The sequence below is a fragment of the Urocampus carinirostris genome, chromosome 2, assembly GCF_059441175.1.
Source record: "Urocampus carinirostris isolate Australia breed hairy pipefish chromosome 2, RoL_Ucar_1.0, whole genome shotgun sequence".
Lineage (NCBI taxonomy): Eukaryota > Metazoa > Chordata > Actinopteri > Syngnathiformes > Syngnathidae > Urocampus > Urocampus carinirostris.
In genome coordinates this window covers 28,438,164-28,457,565 of record NC_142350.1, presented here as the reverse complement: position 1 = coordinate 28,457,565, position 19,402 = coordinate 28,438,164, and the positions used below count along the sequence as shown (strand labels likewise).

Here is a 19,402-nt window from a genome sequence, read left to right as displayed (position 1 = left end):
TTATACAGCCTTTACCAGTCACAGAGGTCCTCCAAAGTGCTTTACAATACACTTCACACACACACATACACACACGCACCAATAGCAGAGTCAGCAATGCAAGGCGACTTACCTGCATATCAGAGGCAAAAGGGGTTCAGTGTCTTGCCCACGGACACATCAACATTTAACTCAGAAGAGCCTAACTTCCAACCTCTTTAGACTCAAGAAGACCGCTCTACCTCCTGAGCTACTGCTACCCAAATAATTTTTTTCACAATAATAAGTCTTATTTTTGCCCGCTAGTCCAAAAACAGCATTCTGTTCAAATGTTGTGCTAGTATAATATGAATTTCCCAGCAAATAAACTTATTTTTTAATTTGCTGCTATTTTGATGTCTATGTGTAGGAAAGCAGATGAACCCTGATGGGTTAGCTGAGCCCCTTTGATGTCATTTTCAGTGGACAAGAAGGAGAATCACCAAAGAGCAAATCAGATAAAAGGTGGAGTTTGCTTCCTAACTCTTGTTTAACAAACACGTAACTTATCAAAATGTTGTGTTTGGACGATTGGGAGCTCAGTATAACATATTACTATTTAGACATTCTTTGGGTTGACTTCCGCTTTAGAAGATACACAAAATTACTTTGCGGAAAGTTACTAACTTTACCATGGCACAAAAGTAAAAGAAAAGCAAGTTGGTCCCTATACAAATGCTAATTGTTTTAATCTTGAATTAGCAGAACTCTCGTTAGGTACAGAGAGGTGTCAAATAATGCTGAAGTGTGTGCACAATATATGCAAGATGGATACATGCTTGCGGCTAGCTCTCCAGCTAATCTTCTATTTATTGCCGTTCTCTTGTCTTTTTTGCTTTCACTTTTGGACACATGTGTGGCCAAAAACACTTACAGTAGGGACGAACTTATTCGGTTGGGTGGGCGTCTAAATTTCGACTTTTCGGGCACTTTTTATAACGCCTATGATATACCGAGCGAACTTCAAAGAGACCCGGCATCCTTGTGGACAGCTATTCCTCTTAATAAACGACGGCGGCGGCGGCCCCGTAAAGAAAGGAAACAGAAACGTGGTTGCCGTGCAGGTAGATGTGTGAAGCGTGTGAAGTCCAAGCAGCAAGACGGACGTGAGGATGGACGCGAGGATGTAACTAATTCCACCATTCATTCCTCGCCGGACAACCGACGCTTTAAACTCAGCGCTCACGAACGGCCACAACGCCGGGAGCTTTTGAAGATCTCGACAAAGCTGAAATTTGGTCTGTTAAATATTAGATCGCTTGCTCCAAAAGCTTTACTTGTTGATAACACTATTCGTGATTATAAACTTAACTGTATGGGTCTTTGTGAAACGTGGTTACGCCCGGATGAGCACTTAGCGCTAAATTATGCCTCTCCCCCAGACTACGAGAGTAGTCATATAGCACGCACGCTGAAAAGAGGTGGTGGTGTTGCGCTAATCTCTGAAAAATCGCTCAAATTTAATACACGTACCTCTAATAATTACAAAACGTTTGAGGCTCTTGTGATGCGGTCCCCTCAATTGTCAATTGATGTAATAACTATCTATCGTGCACCTGGGCCATACACAACTTTCTTAGACGAATTTGCTGAACTTTTGTCTGAACTAGTAACCTATGCAGACAAAATTATAATTATGGGAGACTTTAACATTCATATGAACTCCCCACACAGTTCACTTACTATTGCGTTTAGTTCTCTAATTGATGCATTTGGTTTTACTCAACTGGTTGACTTGCCAACCCATAAAAATGGGAACACGCTAGACTTGATTCTGACTCGAGGAGTTTTAACCTCAAACATTATGGTTCTACCGTGTACTACTGTTATCTCTGATCATTATTTAGTGACATTTGAGGTGCTAACTAAATGTAGACTTAATAAAGCTGAGGGATTTAGCGGACGCAATATAAGCACTGGCACAGTTTCTGAGCTCTTTGAACTCCTTCCTGGAGCAGTTGCGTCCTTTCCTAAATACAATGGCTCGATTGACTCACTCATGAATGAGTTCAATACCACCCTGACTAGTGTGCTGGATTCAATAGCGCCCATAAAACTAAAATCACGTCCTAAAAGACGCACACCTTGGTTTACTGATGAAACTAGAGCCCTTAAAAAAGAATGCAGGAAATGGGAGAGAAAATGGCGCGCTACCAAGCTTGAGGTTTTCCATCAAACCTGGTGTGACAGCTTGTTAAAGTATAAAGCGGCCCTTGCCTCTGCAAAATCGGCCTACCTTTCGAAGGTGATTGCGTCTCAAAAGAACAACCCCAAAGCCCTTTTTGACACTGTAGCATCGCTTACAAGGCAACAGGCTATCGCAGACAGTTCGACACACTCTGCTCAGGACTTAATGGTCTTCTTCACTAAGAAGATTCAATGCATACAGGAAGAAATTGCAAAAGATATTGTTAGTACCACACGTATTAAAGGACTGAAATTTACAGATGCACGACAGGGTGGCTGCCCTGGGAAAATGGCCGGTTTTAGTGAACTGTCACTTGATGATCTCAAACAAGTGGTGAATGCGGCCAAACCGACAACTTGCCAGTTCGACCCTCTCCCAGGTTCACTTATTAAAAGTCTTTTTAGCGTCCTTGGGCCTTCAGTTCTAAATATTATAAATACATCACTCTCCTCAGGTGTAGTTCCAGCAGCTTTTAAGTCCGCCGTTATTAAACCCACACTGAAACGACCCAACCTTGATCCAGAAATATTAAGTAATTACAGACCTGTGTCAAACCTACCTTTCCTCTCTAAAGTACTCGAAAGAGTAGTGGCACAGCAGCTGAATGCTTTCATATCGGAGAATTACCTTTTTGAATCCATGCAATCAGGATTCAGGGCTAACCACTCTACTGAGACAGCTCTGATCAAGGTAACAAATGATCTCCTAATGTCAATGGATTCTGGCGCTTCATCACTTTTGCTGCTGCTGGATCTTAGTGCTGCTTTTGACACAGTGCGCCACAATATCCTACTAGAACGGTTGGAAAAATGGATTGGTCTCTCAGGAGCCGTCCTCTCGTGGTTCAAAACTTACCTCTCAGATAGGACGCACTGTGTTAAATATGGTGAAACGACATCTGAGCCCTTTAATGTTACCTGCGGTGTTCCGCAGGGTTCAGTGCTCGGCCCCCTACTTTTCAACATTTACATGCTTCCATTAGGTGATATTATTCGCAAGTACAATATCAGCTTCCACTGCTACGCAGACGACACTCAACTATATCTTCCGTTGGAGGAATCTTCCACACTAAACTGTGGAAATTTGGAGGCCTGTCTCACTGAGATAAAAGAGTGGATGTCACTCAATTTCTTGCGTCTTAACTCTGAAAAGACCGAAATGTTAGTCATTGGTCCTTCTAAATGCCGGGACTTATTCGCAAAAACTGCTGTGAACATTGACAAATGTCACATCACACAGAGTGACTCAGTTAAAAATTTAGGTGTCATATTTGACCCTGATCTATCCTTTGAGATGCATGTAAAGCAAATTACTAGAACTGCCTTCTTCCATCTTCGCAACATTGCTAAAATCCGTTCAATACTGTCTCAGTCTGATGCGGAAACAATAATTCATGCATTTGTTACCTCCCGTCTCGATTACTGCAATGCACTACTCTCCGGTCTCCCGAAGTCCAGAATCAAGTCTCTTCAGCTAGTACAAAATGCCGCAGCGAGGCTTTTAACTAGGACAAAAAAGTACGATCACATAACACCGATTATGGCTAACCTGCATTGGCTCCCAGTTAGCCAAAGATGTGACTTCAAAGTTCTCTTAGTATTGTATAAAATCATACATGGACTTGCTCCCTCTTATCTTTCAGATCTGATCTGCCACTATGTCCCGGTCCGAAGCCTACGATCTGAGAGTGCTGGTCTTCTGATGATCCCGAGAGCAAAGAAGTCTTCTGCTGGTTCGAGAGCGTTCTCCATCCGGGCACCGGTGCTGTGGAATGCTCTTCCCCCTGAGATTCGATCTGCAACCTCAGTGGAAATGTTTAAATCTAAACTTAAAACTCACTTCTACTCCATTGCATACGAATAACCTACTCCTCTTGTCGGTTGAAAATAGTTTGTCTAATATAGTGTAACAATCTGTGAAGCCCTTTGAGACTCTTCGTGATTTAGGGCTATACAAATAAAAATGACTTGACTTGACAAGAGACTGGAAATTTAGTCCTTTCAGTTTCAGGGATATTGAGGTTAGGGGCTCTTGGATTTAATCTCTTTATGGGCTTTGTTAATGAGGGGAAGAAATATTTTCAAGAGAGCGGAAGCTGGCCTCCAATTAAATATGTTATCATTAGCCATGTGCCTTAAGTTTCTCGCTGTGTTTCAAAACAAAGCTGCGAAAATGAATGACATCAAATGCTTTTTTGTGTGTTATTTGATACAACTTGTTAAGTGCATTGTAGATAGCCCTGAAAGTACAACAGGAAATACCACAGGATGCCAGACAGAGTAACCTAATAAAAAGTAAGCTCTCCCAAATCATTAGTGAGGAAACACTCACATAACACATGCAGATGCACACACTAATTAGATTTTGCCATCACATCAACGGTTTTGGGGCCTTTGTGCTTTTATGAGACTTACCGCAAAGTAAATGGAAAATATTTTGACGCTTACAGGCCTTCAGCAGGTAAAGAAAATGCAAACACATCCCGATGCTATCTAATCCTTACGAATGGAAAATCTTACACTGTTATGATGACTCACGAGGAACTGATGTAAGTAGGATTGGGGCCAATAAGGTCCCATGGGAAGATAAATGAATTCCTCCAGCGTCAGGGACACCACCAGGGGCAGGATCCCCAGGGAAAAATATGGGTAGGGCTCTTACGTCAGGGGTTGCTGCTCTAGTCACTGGCCTTCCCGAGGGAGGTACATCCCCTCTTAGCAGGGAAATAAGGACCCGATTGGCTAAATGACGCTCCCCCGTCCCGTGTGTTATGACGAAACTCTATTCTCGCACAGGAAGTTGGACACAGACAAACTCTTTTTCCAAGATTTGGTCACTGAGTTGTCTTGTGTGAGTTTACTGAGGCCCAAAGTTCAGAGAACAATGAAACGCTCACCCCCTCATACAAATTCATTGCACACTCTGAAACGAGAACAACACTTTTTTTAACCGGATCACATCTATATCGAGTGGTGTTTGTCCACCAAATTTATTTCTTGCAACACTTCTGCCTCTCCCGCCTGCCTCCCTGCTGGGTTTCGTCATGCACACTTTGTCACAAGGCAGCAGTGCCATGGTGATGAAGCCAAAGATATCGCGTGTTGACTTGGGTCTGCCACACGAGCTGTGGCAGACTCAAAGGGTTAATTTGAAAGAAACATACAATCTCTCCCATGTGGACTACATCTTCTGATAAAAAATGGAAGTTAAACTTCTGTAAAAAGGTATCTGACTGTTTTACTCTTTATTTTGAGTGTTCATGGTTTATAAGACACAATGACCTTTGACAACATTGTTGACATTTACAATCTATCAGCTAGTCTTCTTTTTGAAAACATAACATGAAAATAGTACTAATTGTTTGCGATGTAGCATTTTCTTTTAATATGAGTTGGCCCATGGTTCGAAAGTAGCCTTAAAATGTAATTTTTACTAATCATTCATAGTGATTGTCTCAAACAAAAGTGTTCTGTTTTTAACACTTGAGGAAAAACAAAGTATGATTAATTTTTTTGGGGGGAAATATTTTATTTAATAGTCAGCACAGGCACCCTTTTCAGGTTTTATACATCTTTTAAGGACTTTTAAGGACTGATTTAGGAATTAATGCTAGATCTTAGCTGACTTAAATCTAGGCAAAAGAAAAGAGAGAAATCAAGTTTTGGTGCCCTCCAAAAAAGTCCTTATCCGTAGTCTGGATCACCTGTGATGATAAAGTAAAACTGGAATACTGCAGCCATGCTAGATTTTTGCAACTTTTTAAAATTACTTCATGTATATTTTAGGATAAGTGTGCGCTAGAATATTTTCAGGCAGTCCAACAAAACTTCTTTTTGGTCTACACGTGCATCTAAGCCCCAGGTTAATTTGAGACATGACATATTAATAATATTTTTTTAATTCCAGTAATTTTATAGTGTTTTCCTTGGGTGCATTCCCTCTTTAGATTGGTAGGTTAGATATTAAAAAAAAAAACATGTGTTTTAATGTCCACCTTTTAGACTCCAAATTCTCCTCTGTAGGTCTTGTAGAATTGGTGGTAGTTATACTCTAGCTTACTTCACAATATTTAATTTACAGCCATTAATGGTAGTTTGTCCTCCAAATGTGCTCACCCTTGACACTTCAGCTTTTTTCCATTCTGCATTTGATTGTCACAGATAGACGGACAGACAGAGGGATGGACGGACCACAGACAGACAGACAGACAGACAGACAGACAGACAGACAGACAGACAGACAGACAGACAGACAGACAGACAGACAGACAGACAGACAGACAGACAGACAGACAGACAGACAGATAGATAGATAGATAGATCGATAGATCCTCGGTATATAAATTCTTATTATATGAACATTAAATGAAATAATCTGGTATTATTCAGATCTGTCAGTAGACTATATTATGTATTTTTGCAAAAGTGGGCTAAAATCACTTTAAAGAAATACAAAAATTGCATTTTTCTATGTCTTACTAACTACAATTTTAAAAAAGGCAAGAAGAATATTCAGTAAAAACAAAAACACAATGTCTACTGGTGTATGATAAAATAATAGATCAAGATCATCTCAGAGACCAAAGAAAACCTTCTCTGGGCCAGCTGTGGCAGGTGGGCCCTCATTTTGACATACTTGATGTGGATGGATAAACAACACAGTAATCAGTTTGTGAAAAACATCTAAAATAATCAACCTTAGTTTTTCAATGTAATTAACCGCACATACATACGTATAAACGTTTGCACACATGTGTTTAAGTTTCTACATTTTTTTGTTACTAAACACTTCTCAAGGTAAAACCAATTTTACTCTTAAAACCGTTCTTAAACATATTCAAAAAGTCACTTACTTTGTTCAAAGAAAGAGAGCAAGTAAACATAAATAGATAATTCCGATATATAAAACAAATAACAAAGAGCACAAACTAGCATGAAGTCAGACAAAATGTACAACTTCCATATGACCTTAGATTTTTGTTTGTAATTCTGTCAAATGACTTCTATTTGCTGTGGGGCAGTTAACTTCAGTGTTAGCAGAAATGTATGAGTCATATTCCAAATTTTCAATGTGTCACTCAAATTCTAAGTCTATACTAATGGCTTAATTGCTAATTGTTTATTTATAACTACGTTTTTGAGCACGAGCAGCATATAACTGGTCAAAGACGCACGTACACAAACGCACAGTGGCAGAAAACATAGTGACTATACTGCAGACATGCTGCCTTTCACACTTAAATGCTTTAATAGGACTAAAGTAGACAAAGGCCACGGATGACGCAGTTGGAGCTATAACGGTCTTGCCACATTGCCGGTTTACTGCGCCCCTAGCAATTGGACCAAGCTATTTTCAATCCACAATCCCTCATCATCTGCAGGAAGCAAGTCAGAAATAAACATTTTGCGGTAATCACCAGTGATTCATTATTAGTGTTGCCACAGTTACCTTGAAAATGTACTTTACTGATTGCCTTCTTTTATTGCATTCCTGGTAACTTTGTTTTAAAAATGATGATGTTATGTTACAGATAACTACTTCATTTGATTATGTTCAAACAGCGTAGCAAAAGTCTACATTGTGCCGGATCAGAATTTGGCACATTCATGACATTTCTCCATCTGACTTAGTGAGAGGAACTTATCCCATCATGGTTTGGGATAGTTGAGAATGGAATTTTTTTTTGGACCATTTAATTTAGTCACAGCTTTGACTCAAAGACTTCATCAAAATCGGAATATAACGAATAATATAGGGAATACGAATGTAGTTACTTCAATTAGAATACTTCGTAGAACAGAGGGCAAATCTTGGGAGCCACGGACTGCATTTGTTTGTAAAGATTTTGCACCGGGGCCGGAAGGGAAAAATGGCTGATTTATCTAAATTTTGTATATGCTGATAGTCTTAAATCCGATACCTTGGCGATACATGAGGAAGAAAGATAACATAAGTTAATCCATTTTCTTCTGGTTACATTTACCTGCACAAGTTGTGTTTCATTGTCCATTTGTTTTAAAGGTACCATTAATAAAAATGGTTTTGGAACGCTCAAAATATACAAATAAATATATTTATTTACAAATAAAAACATAAAATAAAAGTACCAGCAATGAATTACCTCGATCATTTGCATTAAATTTAACATCTTGATAAAAAAATGTAATTTAAAAAAGACTAAGTACAGGAAATTGGAGCCAGCTATTTGAATGTTGGTCATGAGTGCAATGAAAAATATAGTTTTCATAAGAATGATAGTAAAATAACAATGCATTTTTGATGGTAGTACTTTTTGAAACATATTTGATAGCATTGTTGTCACGATTACCCATCGTGACAACAATGCTATCCACATCACCTGTGACCGCTCGTTTGGTGCCAGCTGCGTCTCGTTGCATGATTGGCTCCCCTCCTATTTAAACTCAGTGCTCTTATTCACTTCTTGTCAGTCCGTCAATGAACAAGGCAAGCATTTTGGTCTGTCCCGTCCTGTCCGGTATCTTACTTGAGTATCCTGCATCCGGTAACAATCCTGTCTGTCCCGTCCTGTATCTGATATCGATCTTGTCTGTCCCGTTCTGTCTGGTAACCTGCTCGTGTATCAGGTATCGATCCTGCCTGTCCTGTCCTGTCCGGTACCTAGCTCGTGTATCCTGCATCCTGTATCAATTCCGTCTGTTCCGTCCTGTATGGTATCCTGTATCCGGTATCGATCCTATCTGTTCCATCCTGTCCGGTATCCTGCCCATGTATCGATCCCGTCCGACCCGTCCTGGACGGTATCCTGCCCGTGTATCCTGTATCCGGTATTGATCTCGTCTGTCCCGTCCTGTATCCTGCTTGTGTATCCTGTATCCTGTATCCAGTATCGATCCAGTCGGTCCGGTATCCTCTGTCTGGTATCGATCCCGTCTGTCCCGTCCTGTCCGGTATCCTGCTTGTCTGCCCCTGGCTTCCTGTTTTCCCGCGCCAGACTTCTCTGCCCCGCTTCTTCTGCCCAGCAATCGCTGAATCGCTGGCGTTTGTGTTCCCGCGCATGACTGCCCCGCTTCCTTATATAAAGCTTGGTGTGAAAACGTGATGTTTTGGGTCTACCGTCTGTCCGGGTTCTGACAATTATGTTTTTACCATTTTTATTTGTCAGCCCGGGTTAAAACGCCTGAGTAAATGATCGATTTATTGATGTATTGATTCAAAAGTTGTTCTGCTTTTCATATTTTAATGAAAAAGTTCACCTGAATTTGGAAACTTTTTATTTTATATCTACGATAGAAATGAGATTGTTTCTTTTAAACATCTGGTTTGTTTTCTCAAATGTTCTCTGGTTGATAAATGATAGTCAGAAAATACAGCTTTGGGATTTCCTTAAGCTTTAGTGACATCTAGTTTATATAGCTAAACCTGGTGGGCTGCCCATTTTGTCATGTTTATTTCATTCAATTTGTTTATTTTCTCTTGAGTTAATCAAGCCCCCAAGACAAAGCTGAAAAAAATCAGCTTTGTCTTGGGGGCTTGATTAAATCCGTTGGTGTGCATGATCCGGCCCGCGGGCCATATTTTGACCACTCCTGCATTAGAGTGTTGTTAATTAAAAGAGCATAAGCACATTAGAGAACCGGCGCTTTCGGTTCTGACTCCCAAATGGCTCTTCAGATATTTTTGGTTGATTTAAACATCCATCGATTTTCCGAGACGCTCATCCTAACTAGTGCCGCTTTAGTCAATATATTACAAAATTATTATATAACATTATGCAGAAAACACTTTCCGACAGTCGCTCAAGAGTTAGAGCGGTCGTTTTGGAGCCAAAGAGGTCACAGGTTCTATTACCGGCTCCTCTGAGGTAAATGCCAAAGTGTACTTGGTCAAGATACAGAACCCGTAATACCCCCAATATGCCTGTAGGCGCCTTGCCTGGCTGATTCCGCATTTGGTGTGTGAGCGTCTGTGTGAATGGGTAATATGTGACGTGTGCTTTTGATGCCCTCAGTGGCTGCTAAAGCTCTATATAAATGCAGACCATTAATATTTTTTTTTTTTTATTATGCTACTAATTTAGAATAACATTTCATTTTTCACTCTATGGTAAACTTTTACCTAATTTGAACGTTTAACTTTTTTATATTAAGCAACTTCAAAGAATCCTTAAAAAAAACACATGACTCCAAAAAATGTAAATTAAAAATATTTACTTTCCAGTGTGGCAGCACGGCAGGGCAGTGGTTAGCGAGTGTGCAGCACAGTTCCGAGGTCATCGGATTGAACCTTCCTGTGTGGAGTTTGCATGTTCTCCCCGTGCTTTCGTGTGTTTCCTCCGGGCTCTCCGGTTTCCTCCCACATTTCAAAAACATGCATGTCAGGTTAATTGCCCGGTCCAAATTGCCCCTACGTGTGAATGAGCGAGTGAGTTGTCTTTCTCTGTGTGCCCTGCGACTGGCTGGCACCCGGTTCAGGGTGTCCCCTGCCCACTGCCCGAGGATAGCTGGGATGGCCTCCAGCACCCCTGCGACCTTACTGTGGATAAGCGGTCCAGATAATGGATGGATGGACTTTCCAGTGAAACAACAAATAAACTAGGAAATACAAGAATATACATTAGATTTGTTACATAAAAAAGTAATCATGATCCTTAAAAAAAACACAGGAAATATGAATTAAGATAGTTGACAACCAACCCACCCCCACCCAAACGAAAAAATTAAACAAACAGAAAAAAACTGTTTTTGTATACTCAACAAATTTAAAGTCAACACCACAAAATCCCTGAAAAAAATATAATTTGACCAATCTGGTGTGCCTTCAAGATTTTTGGGGAGCCAACTCCGGTTGTTCACTTCAAAGTGTTTTTTGAACGCCACATCACTAAAAGCTGTAGTGTAAGTCGATGTTTCTGGAAAGCTATGTACGAGCAATCCTTGTAAACACATGAAACACAGCATACTTCCAGAGCGAGGAGGACACGATCACAGTACTTGACCTAAATGGAAGATATCATTTTACATTGCTCTGTAAAGTTTATTGCAGAAATGACATGTGTTTGTGTAGTGACGTGCTCATACTTAGCTCCTTCCAATTGGGTTATTTCAAAACACTATGTATACACGGATAACCATCAACATGTAAACTGATCATTCAGATTGGTTCAAAAACCTGAATTCTGACCTCAAATATACATATATTTGTAGTTCATAACCGAGACTGTATTGTACAATTGCCCTTTAACCTGTAGCTGTAGTATAACAAGCACAACATAGTAGGGATGAGGGAGGGGACTACGAACGCAGCTAAAAAGGACAAATTGCAACCAAAAAGGTTTTTGTTGGAACATTGTGGAAATAGGCAAATGTGTAACTTAACGGATGAATTTTTAGCACGAGCCAGGACTGTTCTCGCTCGTATAAATAGACACAGCATTCTTATTCTGCACACGTGATGGACTCACTTCCTCATTTAAGAAACTATTCCTGGCTTTTGTGGAGGTCAGCCTCTGGGGCTGTAGTCGGCAGTCTCTTGCACCGACAGATGCTGCAACAGATGGGAGTTCCTGTCTTTAGCCATCATTACCTTGGACTTGAGGACTTGTTACTTGTCACACAAACTTATCTATTGGGAGCGACAACCACATCATTATGGAATGTGACGAAAACTGCCTTGCACAAAGTAAAAGTTATTGCATACTAAAATAAACACCAAATGTTAAACTTTGTTAACACATGCAATCCCATACATCAAATTCTTTTCCCCCATTGTTTGTAGAGAAATGTGTTTAAAAAAGATCCCTTGTCATCCCTGATTGTAATATGTAGGGTAGGTTACAAATGTAGGCTGAATGATAATGCGTACTACTGAAAAGCAGAGCTAAACATTTGGAGTTCCCATTCCTATATTATTCCCATCCGCCCATCAGAACAGAAACTATGGATCCGGTCCTAGAGCCAAACTGAGTTTGACATCATTGGATTAGACTCTATGTGTGACTAGATAGGTGCTTTTCCACCATTTTCTGCAATGCCCCCCCCAGACTCCTTAGGGAAAGGAAAACCTCTCGTACCCCCCAAACTGAGAGTGCCACTGCCCCCTAGTTTAGTGGAGGTGCAGTTGGACTTCATTCTAGAACCGATAAAAAATAAGACTTGGACAGGTCAAGTGTGCCTCCCTTGACAGAGCCTAGCGCCCCCTCAGGGGGAGGCAACCCCACTATTTGAGAACCACTGGTTCTCGTAAACCTTTACAGTCACAGGATTAACTCATCTTGGAATATTTGGAAGATATCTTATTGATTTTTGGCACTGTAATCCTGCGTTTGTTGCAGTCAATGGTGACCAGAACCCCAGGGGATAAGTAGCCGCCCCTTTTTTAACATGCACTCTATTGGACCCTGCTTGCCGCCACTTTGGACCAATGATAACAAATCGCAACCACATGGGTGCTGTTCATTTTAGGCAGAAAGAACAGAAGAAAATGAGCCGCCAAGCATGACACAAATATTCTCTCTCAGCCCTCGCTCTCAGCAATATTCGACTGGGGATAATTGATTGCGGCTAAAACTGTGCAGTTAATTTTAAGCGGGCCAAAATGACATAATTTAGGGTCCAGAACGAAAAAAAAAAACGCTCTACCGGCCACTGCTCTCAGCAATAGACAACCGGGGATAATGGGTTGTGGTCACAACTGAGCAATTCATGTACAAAATAAATAAATGCAAACTTTTATACTCATACACTATGAATGATGGACATTGACAAGTTTGGCATCAACCCTTAGTGCCTTGCAAAAGTATTGGCTCCCCAAAAACCTTATGGACATACTGCCCTATTTCAGGCTTCAAACTTATGGATAAAAAAACTCAAATATTTCTCTAAGAATCAAAAACATGTGAGGCTCAATCGTGAAAAGAAACCAAATTGACTTAACATTTTATATTGTGCTAAGGGATCTTTTGGAGTCAGTTGGCTGAGCTGAGATAACAGGGAGGAAATATTTTTGCAGCACTTACCTTTTCTGTTTTTTCGTTGTCAATAATTTGGTTCCTCTTCAAGATTGTGTCTCACATGTTGTTAAGTTTTTTTAGGTTTAAGTCTGAAGCCTGAAATGTGTCTATGTGACAAAAAGTTCTTGGAGGCCACTACTTTCCCTCGGCACTGTACTTCCAATAACGCCTGTAGACGTCAATGGCGGTGAATGGGTTAATGAAACTCAGACTTTATTTGCACATTCTCTCTTTGACTTTCTCGGTAGTGTGGTAATAAACGGATGGAAGGGTTAAATGTTTGTCCAGCTGAAATAACATGCTAAAAGTCGTTCTGCACGTGTGTGCGTCTGCATCCAGTCGTCAGAGCTCGGCAGCTAAAAATAGCTGTTCTGGCTCCACGCCCCTGGCTGGGGGACAGGTCAAATTATGAAGGAAGATGAAAAATTTAAAGGCACAGGCTGCTCGGCCACAAAGCTGCCTCAGTGGTCAGATTTGATTTGACTTTTATGGGAGGGAGTCACGTTGTATCAACAATGGATGATGGCTGGATTTGGACCATGTATAAATAGAACATCCGTGAAATTGTATATTTTCTCAGGGTTTGAGATTGAAAAATGCGTCACGTGGTCGCATTTTCTCACACGCCCACAATTGACTTCACGTAGGCTGTTGCATGGAGGTGGTGGTAGGGGGGTGTAAAGCATGAGAGTTTCTCTTGACACAGTTGGTTTATGTAATTGCCGTCGTGCTGTTACGGCATCTTCCCGTTGGCTTCCCTGGCAAGTTGAAAGCATGCTTCCTGAGTAGCAGCACTGGCCCAGATACACACTTTAAACCCCACAGATATGTACACGGAGCCGGCACAGCGAGGAAACACGCACTCTTTCGTTATGTCTCGGATGAACTCCATGTTTATGTGCCCCATCACTCCGGCACATCATGACGGCCATTAAAAGCTCTTTGAGTGATGAAATCTTTTAAGAAAAAAAATCAAACTCTTTCAGTTTCAAGAGAGGGATTTGCAGTTATTTACATTTTTTTTCTTGAAAGGTATTCTATTTGCAAATTGTTTCTTTTTCAAAGTATTGAGTTGTAATAATAGTTAATAATAATAATAATAATTTCCTTTGTATTGTCATTCTTTGTAACAATGTACACAGAACGAAATGTCGATACATCTGACCCGTTGTAGCGAGTCGATGCAGCCGCAGCCAGAGGGCGCCGCCATTATACCAATTAGGTATGTCTCGGTCGAGGCGCGAACCAGCGACCTCCCAGTCTCAAAGCGGGCACACTACCATCTAGGCTACTGAGCTGGTAATAAGAGGGGTTATTAGAATATTGAGACGTGTAGTCATAATTCTGTGAGTTTTCTTAGGAATCGGAACAGGATCAGGACCCAAATGCGTGACGTTTCTCGCACAAGCCTTTTATTTTACGGGAAATGGGGAGTCATCCATGTTAGGCAGCAGTCTGGCATGGAATGATAGGAAACCAGAGGCCGACGACATCGATAGCAATTGCCCGAGCAGATATCGGACAGATGGGGTCGTTACCGGACAGGACGGAACAGACAGGACTGATATCAAAACAGGATATCGAAATTAAACAGGACAAACTAGACGGGAACGAAACTGGAAATCGATATTAAACAACGGGACCGACAGGATTGATATCAAAACAGGATATCAAAATAAAACAGGACAAACTAGACGGGAACGAAACTGGAAACCAATATTAAACAACGGGACAGAGAGGTTGATATCAAAACAGGAAACCGATATTAAACAGGACAAAATAAACGGGAACAATACTGGACAGGAAATACCAACAGGAAACAGGACCGAGTCAAAACCCACGTCTTGCGGGGCAGAGGTTTGTTGACGGACTGACAAAGGGAGATTGAGAGCAGTGAGCTTAAATGGAAGAGAAGCCAATCTGTCAACGAGCCACAGCTGGCACCACACAGGTGGGGCCAATTGGAGAGCGTGCGTATGTGTTCATAACAGCATTTGGTGTCTTAAGTCTCATGTTCCCTAATATAACTATTTACTTATTAATGTTTTTTTAAATTCTTAATATGGTTACTATTTTATCTTCAGATTTTATTTTATTCAAGAAAAAAAGAAATTTGATATTAACAGGATATTTTTATCTTGTGGAAAACCCGATGCAGCCCCACTTTACTTGAAAGGTGAATTCAGCGGCGCCACTGTAAATTGAGTTTGAAATTCCTGACTTAGGTCAATGTAGAGACTGTACAATGACTAAATCAGGGGTTCTCTAGCGCCGCTCTAGTTGCTCCCTGCAACTTTTTCAAAAATGGAAAAGTGGGAGAGAAATTTTAAAATCTGGTTCTTGTCGGAAGCCAAATACACTCACACAAAAAACAATTCTAATGTTTATTAAGCTAAAACATGTTTAGAGGAAACATTCAATGAGTAAATTGTGTGTATGAATATCTTTTTTTTAAGTCTTACATAAGGCTTATATTTTGTTTCATTTTGTTGCGGCTTAAGGCATTTTAGTTTTTTTTTTTTTAGTCTAGTATGGCTCTTTCAACATTTTCAAAATATTGATGTGATGGTTAAAAGAAAAAAAAGGGTATCCAGTCAATATTACAACTCACCTTTGGATACGTAGATATGGGGCCGGTGCTCGGAATCAAATGAACTGAACCATTTCATGGCAGTAGAGTTATATTTGACGCTGCGTTGTTCAAGTTATTGTTTTTTTAACTTTCTTTTAATCTAGTGTTTTTCATCATATTCAAGCCGATCATGTCCTTTAATAAAGGTCCAATGTGTAATATTTAACCACTAGATGGCACTGTGCGAGCGAGGGCCAGTGCCTCAGAGCACATGATGGAGGCACCCACCCACCACAAACATTAACCTGATCTAAGTGGAATTTCCATTACATTTCTCGACCTATAATTCTTTTTTAATAAAAAATAGTATTGTATGTTAGTTCATGTAGTTTTGCCTGGTCAAAGTTTTTTTTTTTCCAAAGGAACGTTTTTAGTCCCTGTGATGATTACCGATGTGATGCACCTTAGGCCCCAACTGCCTCGGACTTTGATTGGCTCCCTGTCCCTATTTAAAGCCATTCCTTTCTGTCACCTGTTGTCAGTCCATCTGCGAACCTCAGTTTACACGAGGCAAGCCTTTTTTTCGACCCTGACTCCAACCTGTTTTTTGCTCCTGTCTGTCCCCCGGCTTTGATTTGTTTTTTGATCCTGATCATGTCTACTCTCCCGTTCCAGCTTTTAAACTTTTTTGTCCTTGACCACGTCTACTCTCCTTTCCTGGCTTACGACTCGCTTACGACCCCAACCACGTTTTTCTGTTTCCCGACACCGACATTGCTCGCCAAGGAAGTCCCTCTTCCGCGTTAAGAGCGACCTGCCACCCGCGCCCAGCGATCACCCACCGGATCGTGGAGGCAAACCTTTCCTTTTTTCCAATAGAACGGAATAAAACCGTAACAAAAGTGGGTCCTGTCTCTGTTTTGGTCCAGACAAGTCCCACTAGGAGGCACTATATGCTAAACAACATACCTTTTCAAAGAAAAGAGAGTTTTAAAAGTGCTATAATATTTGGTGGTATTGGGGTTTAATTTGGGGGTTCTTGAGCACCCCCAAAACGGCAATTTTTGTTGTTGTTGAATGAATGAATGAAAACTTTATCAAACATTAAAATAAAAACAGAACAAAAACAATAACTCAACAACAAAATAATATTACATAATATGTTCGAATAGGGGTAGTCAGAAGCAAATGCTTAGATTCCCTACCCCTTCATCTTCCCTATTAAACACACCAATTATATAACAACAATTGTAATACTATTAATAATAACAAGTATGATATAACAACAGGAACAATAACACAAAGTTAATCATAGTTCTAGACGCACTATTCCCAATCTCTCGTATCACTCATCGATTTTCTTCATCTCTGTATTCCGCCAGGAATGTTTTTTTGTATTTAAATTTGAACAAGTGAATAGTTGGACATGGTTTGATCTCGTCTTACAAACCGTTCCAGAGCTTGGCTCCACACACAGACACACACATACCTTTCCTGGTGGTTCTCACCTTTGGGATCATGAATTCACTACAGCCCCATGAGTTATAATTTCCTTCTTTCCGAATGAATAACTTACGGATGTTTTCTGGCACTATGTTTTTGTTGACCTTAAATAACAGCTGTGCAGTGCAAATTTTTAATAAATCATCTAATTTTAATAATTTGGACTGCAGGAATAAAATATTAGAATGATCTCGATATCCTACCCTGTGTATAGTTCTATTTGCACGTTTTTTGAGGATAAAAAAGGGGCTGCTTTCCCAAATTAACATGAAAGCAATACTTAAACGAATCGCTTGAAAAACTCATCAATGCAAAAAAATTAACCGTTTTGGTCGTGCACCTGAGAGAACAAAATAGACACAAAAAATAGAGTTGAGAGACTTGTTCCACGACTCAGCGAGGGAGGGGGAGATCAAGACTCCATCTGCAGAGGGAGTCAGGAGACATGCCTTCTGGCAGGAGCTGTAGAAGACAGCTGTGTTTGGCGTGGTATTTTTAAACGCACCAATGCTGCTCCAATCCCCGCGCCTCGCCTGACCTATTTTTAGCCAGGGCTGGCTATTGTTCTATTTCTGTCACCTGTGGGCCAAGCAGTTGTTGATTCACATGCAAATGAAGCTCCCTCCCTCCCTAGCGCACATTGCTTTCTGAGCGAGGTGCAGGGCGCAACAGTATACGCGACACTTTGCAGAGAAACTCCGCTTTTGCCTTCGTTGCCGAGAAGCAAAGGAAGGCGCAGAAAAAGAGGAGGAGGAAGGTCTGCGATGAGATCTGATCGCTAAGCGGAGTATGCTGCAGACCATTTACGAAAGCGAGTCAAGTTTTTCCACAAGTGACCTCCGCGCCGGAGCCAAGCCGCTCCTCGACCCGAGCGGGATGCACAACGTCAACAACTCAGGTGACCGATCTCGAGAATTTAGCGTTTGCTTCTCTTCTTTTCTCTTTTTTACATGCTAGTCCATCCTCCACGCACTCACTGTCTTTTCTTTTAATTCTCAATTCTTTCAACTGTCCGCTCGTCTTTCTCTCCAAAAAACAACTCTCCGCTGGGCTCCGCGGTAGGATAAGGTGCGTCTTTCCCCATTCAAGGTATATACCGTACTTTCTGGACTATAAAAACTAAAAACCAAGAATCGGTCAGAGATTTTAAAGCTACATTTCGGTGGATAAGATTGAAAGTGCATACAGCGATTATACGTTTATAGTATACTATGATTGAACCATCGAAAAACATCACTGACCATCCTCGCAAAGCTTCCCCTTGAAATGCAACGGGAGTCAAACCCAGGTCGTGGCATGTGAGAGCACTGACATTTATCCGCTAAACAGTTGTTTTTTTTCAACCTTTATTGAGGCAAGGCACCCTTTTTTCTTTAATTTTATTTTTCAAAGCTTAAACTGACGTTATAAAGTTCTTCTAATCGTTAGTGGTCAAATGGCTCAGGAAGCAATACAGGTTAATCATTTTGGTTATAATTTTCCTGTAATAGGGGATTTTGTTTTACTATCATTTTATTTGTTTTTTCCCCCCCAGAAAATTAGAAAAAAAACATCAGATGGGCAAAAATAAACAAAAATAACAAAATAATAATGAAAAATATGTGCAAGATTTTTTACCTTGTTGTGTTTTTTGCCAGGCAATCTTAAACAGGGTCATTAAATAACCTTATTAAATATGTGTCCCCTTTGCTACTTCCTGAGCAGAAATACATAAAAAACATAATACATATAAATTAATGTATAATATATGATAAATGAACTGTGAAGTTAGTGTATAAAAAGAAAAAAATGTAATGTGTTCCCACTTACTGATATGGATGAAAGCTACTGTTACTTGGTTGATCACTATTTTATTTGCAAGGATAAAATTGGGTAATTTCCTGTGGCACACTAGACAAGTTCTCATGGCACAGTAGTGTTCCCAGGCACACTTGTTGAAAATTGCTGCGCTACTGTGGTGCAAGATGACATGCAAATAAGGCATTCGATTTTATCTTATTATCACACTATTTTCACTTAGGTGCTAGAAATGAATGTTACAGAATGGAGAAAAAAGAAAGTCGTCCCAAAAGATATAAAGAAACGCAAAGTCAGATTCATCATCAGATACACCCAAGAGTTGTTTCTCTCC

General features: G+C 40.5%; 1 protein-coding gene across 4 annotated transcripts in view; it reads left to right on the top strand.

The window, feature by feature from the left end:
* Positions 1–17,714: 17,714 nt before the first annotated feature.
* Positions 17,715–19,402, top strand: part of hdac9b (histone deacetylase 9b) — a 42,121-nt gene continuing 40,433 nt past the window's right edge. For 2 of the 4 annotated variants that reach the window (XM_088326119.1, XM_088326117.1), the window contains exon 1: positions 17,715–18,169. In XM_088326119.1, the coding sequence (XP_088182245.1) occupies positions 18,061–18,169 (109 nt within the window). In that variant the 5' untranslated portion in view covers positions 17,715–18,060. The remainder of the gene's footprint in view (positions 18,170–19,402) is intronic. The other 2 variants (XM_088326118.1, XM_088326116.1) reach the window with 1 other exon arrangement.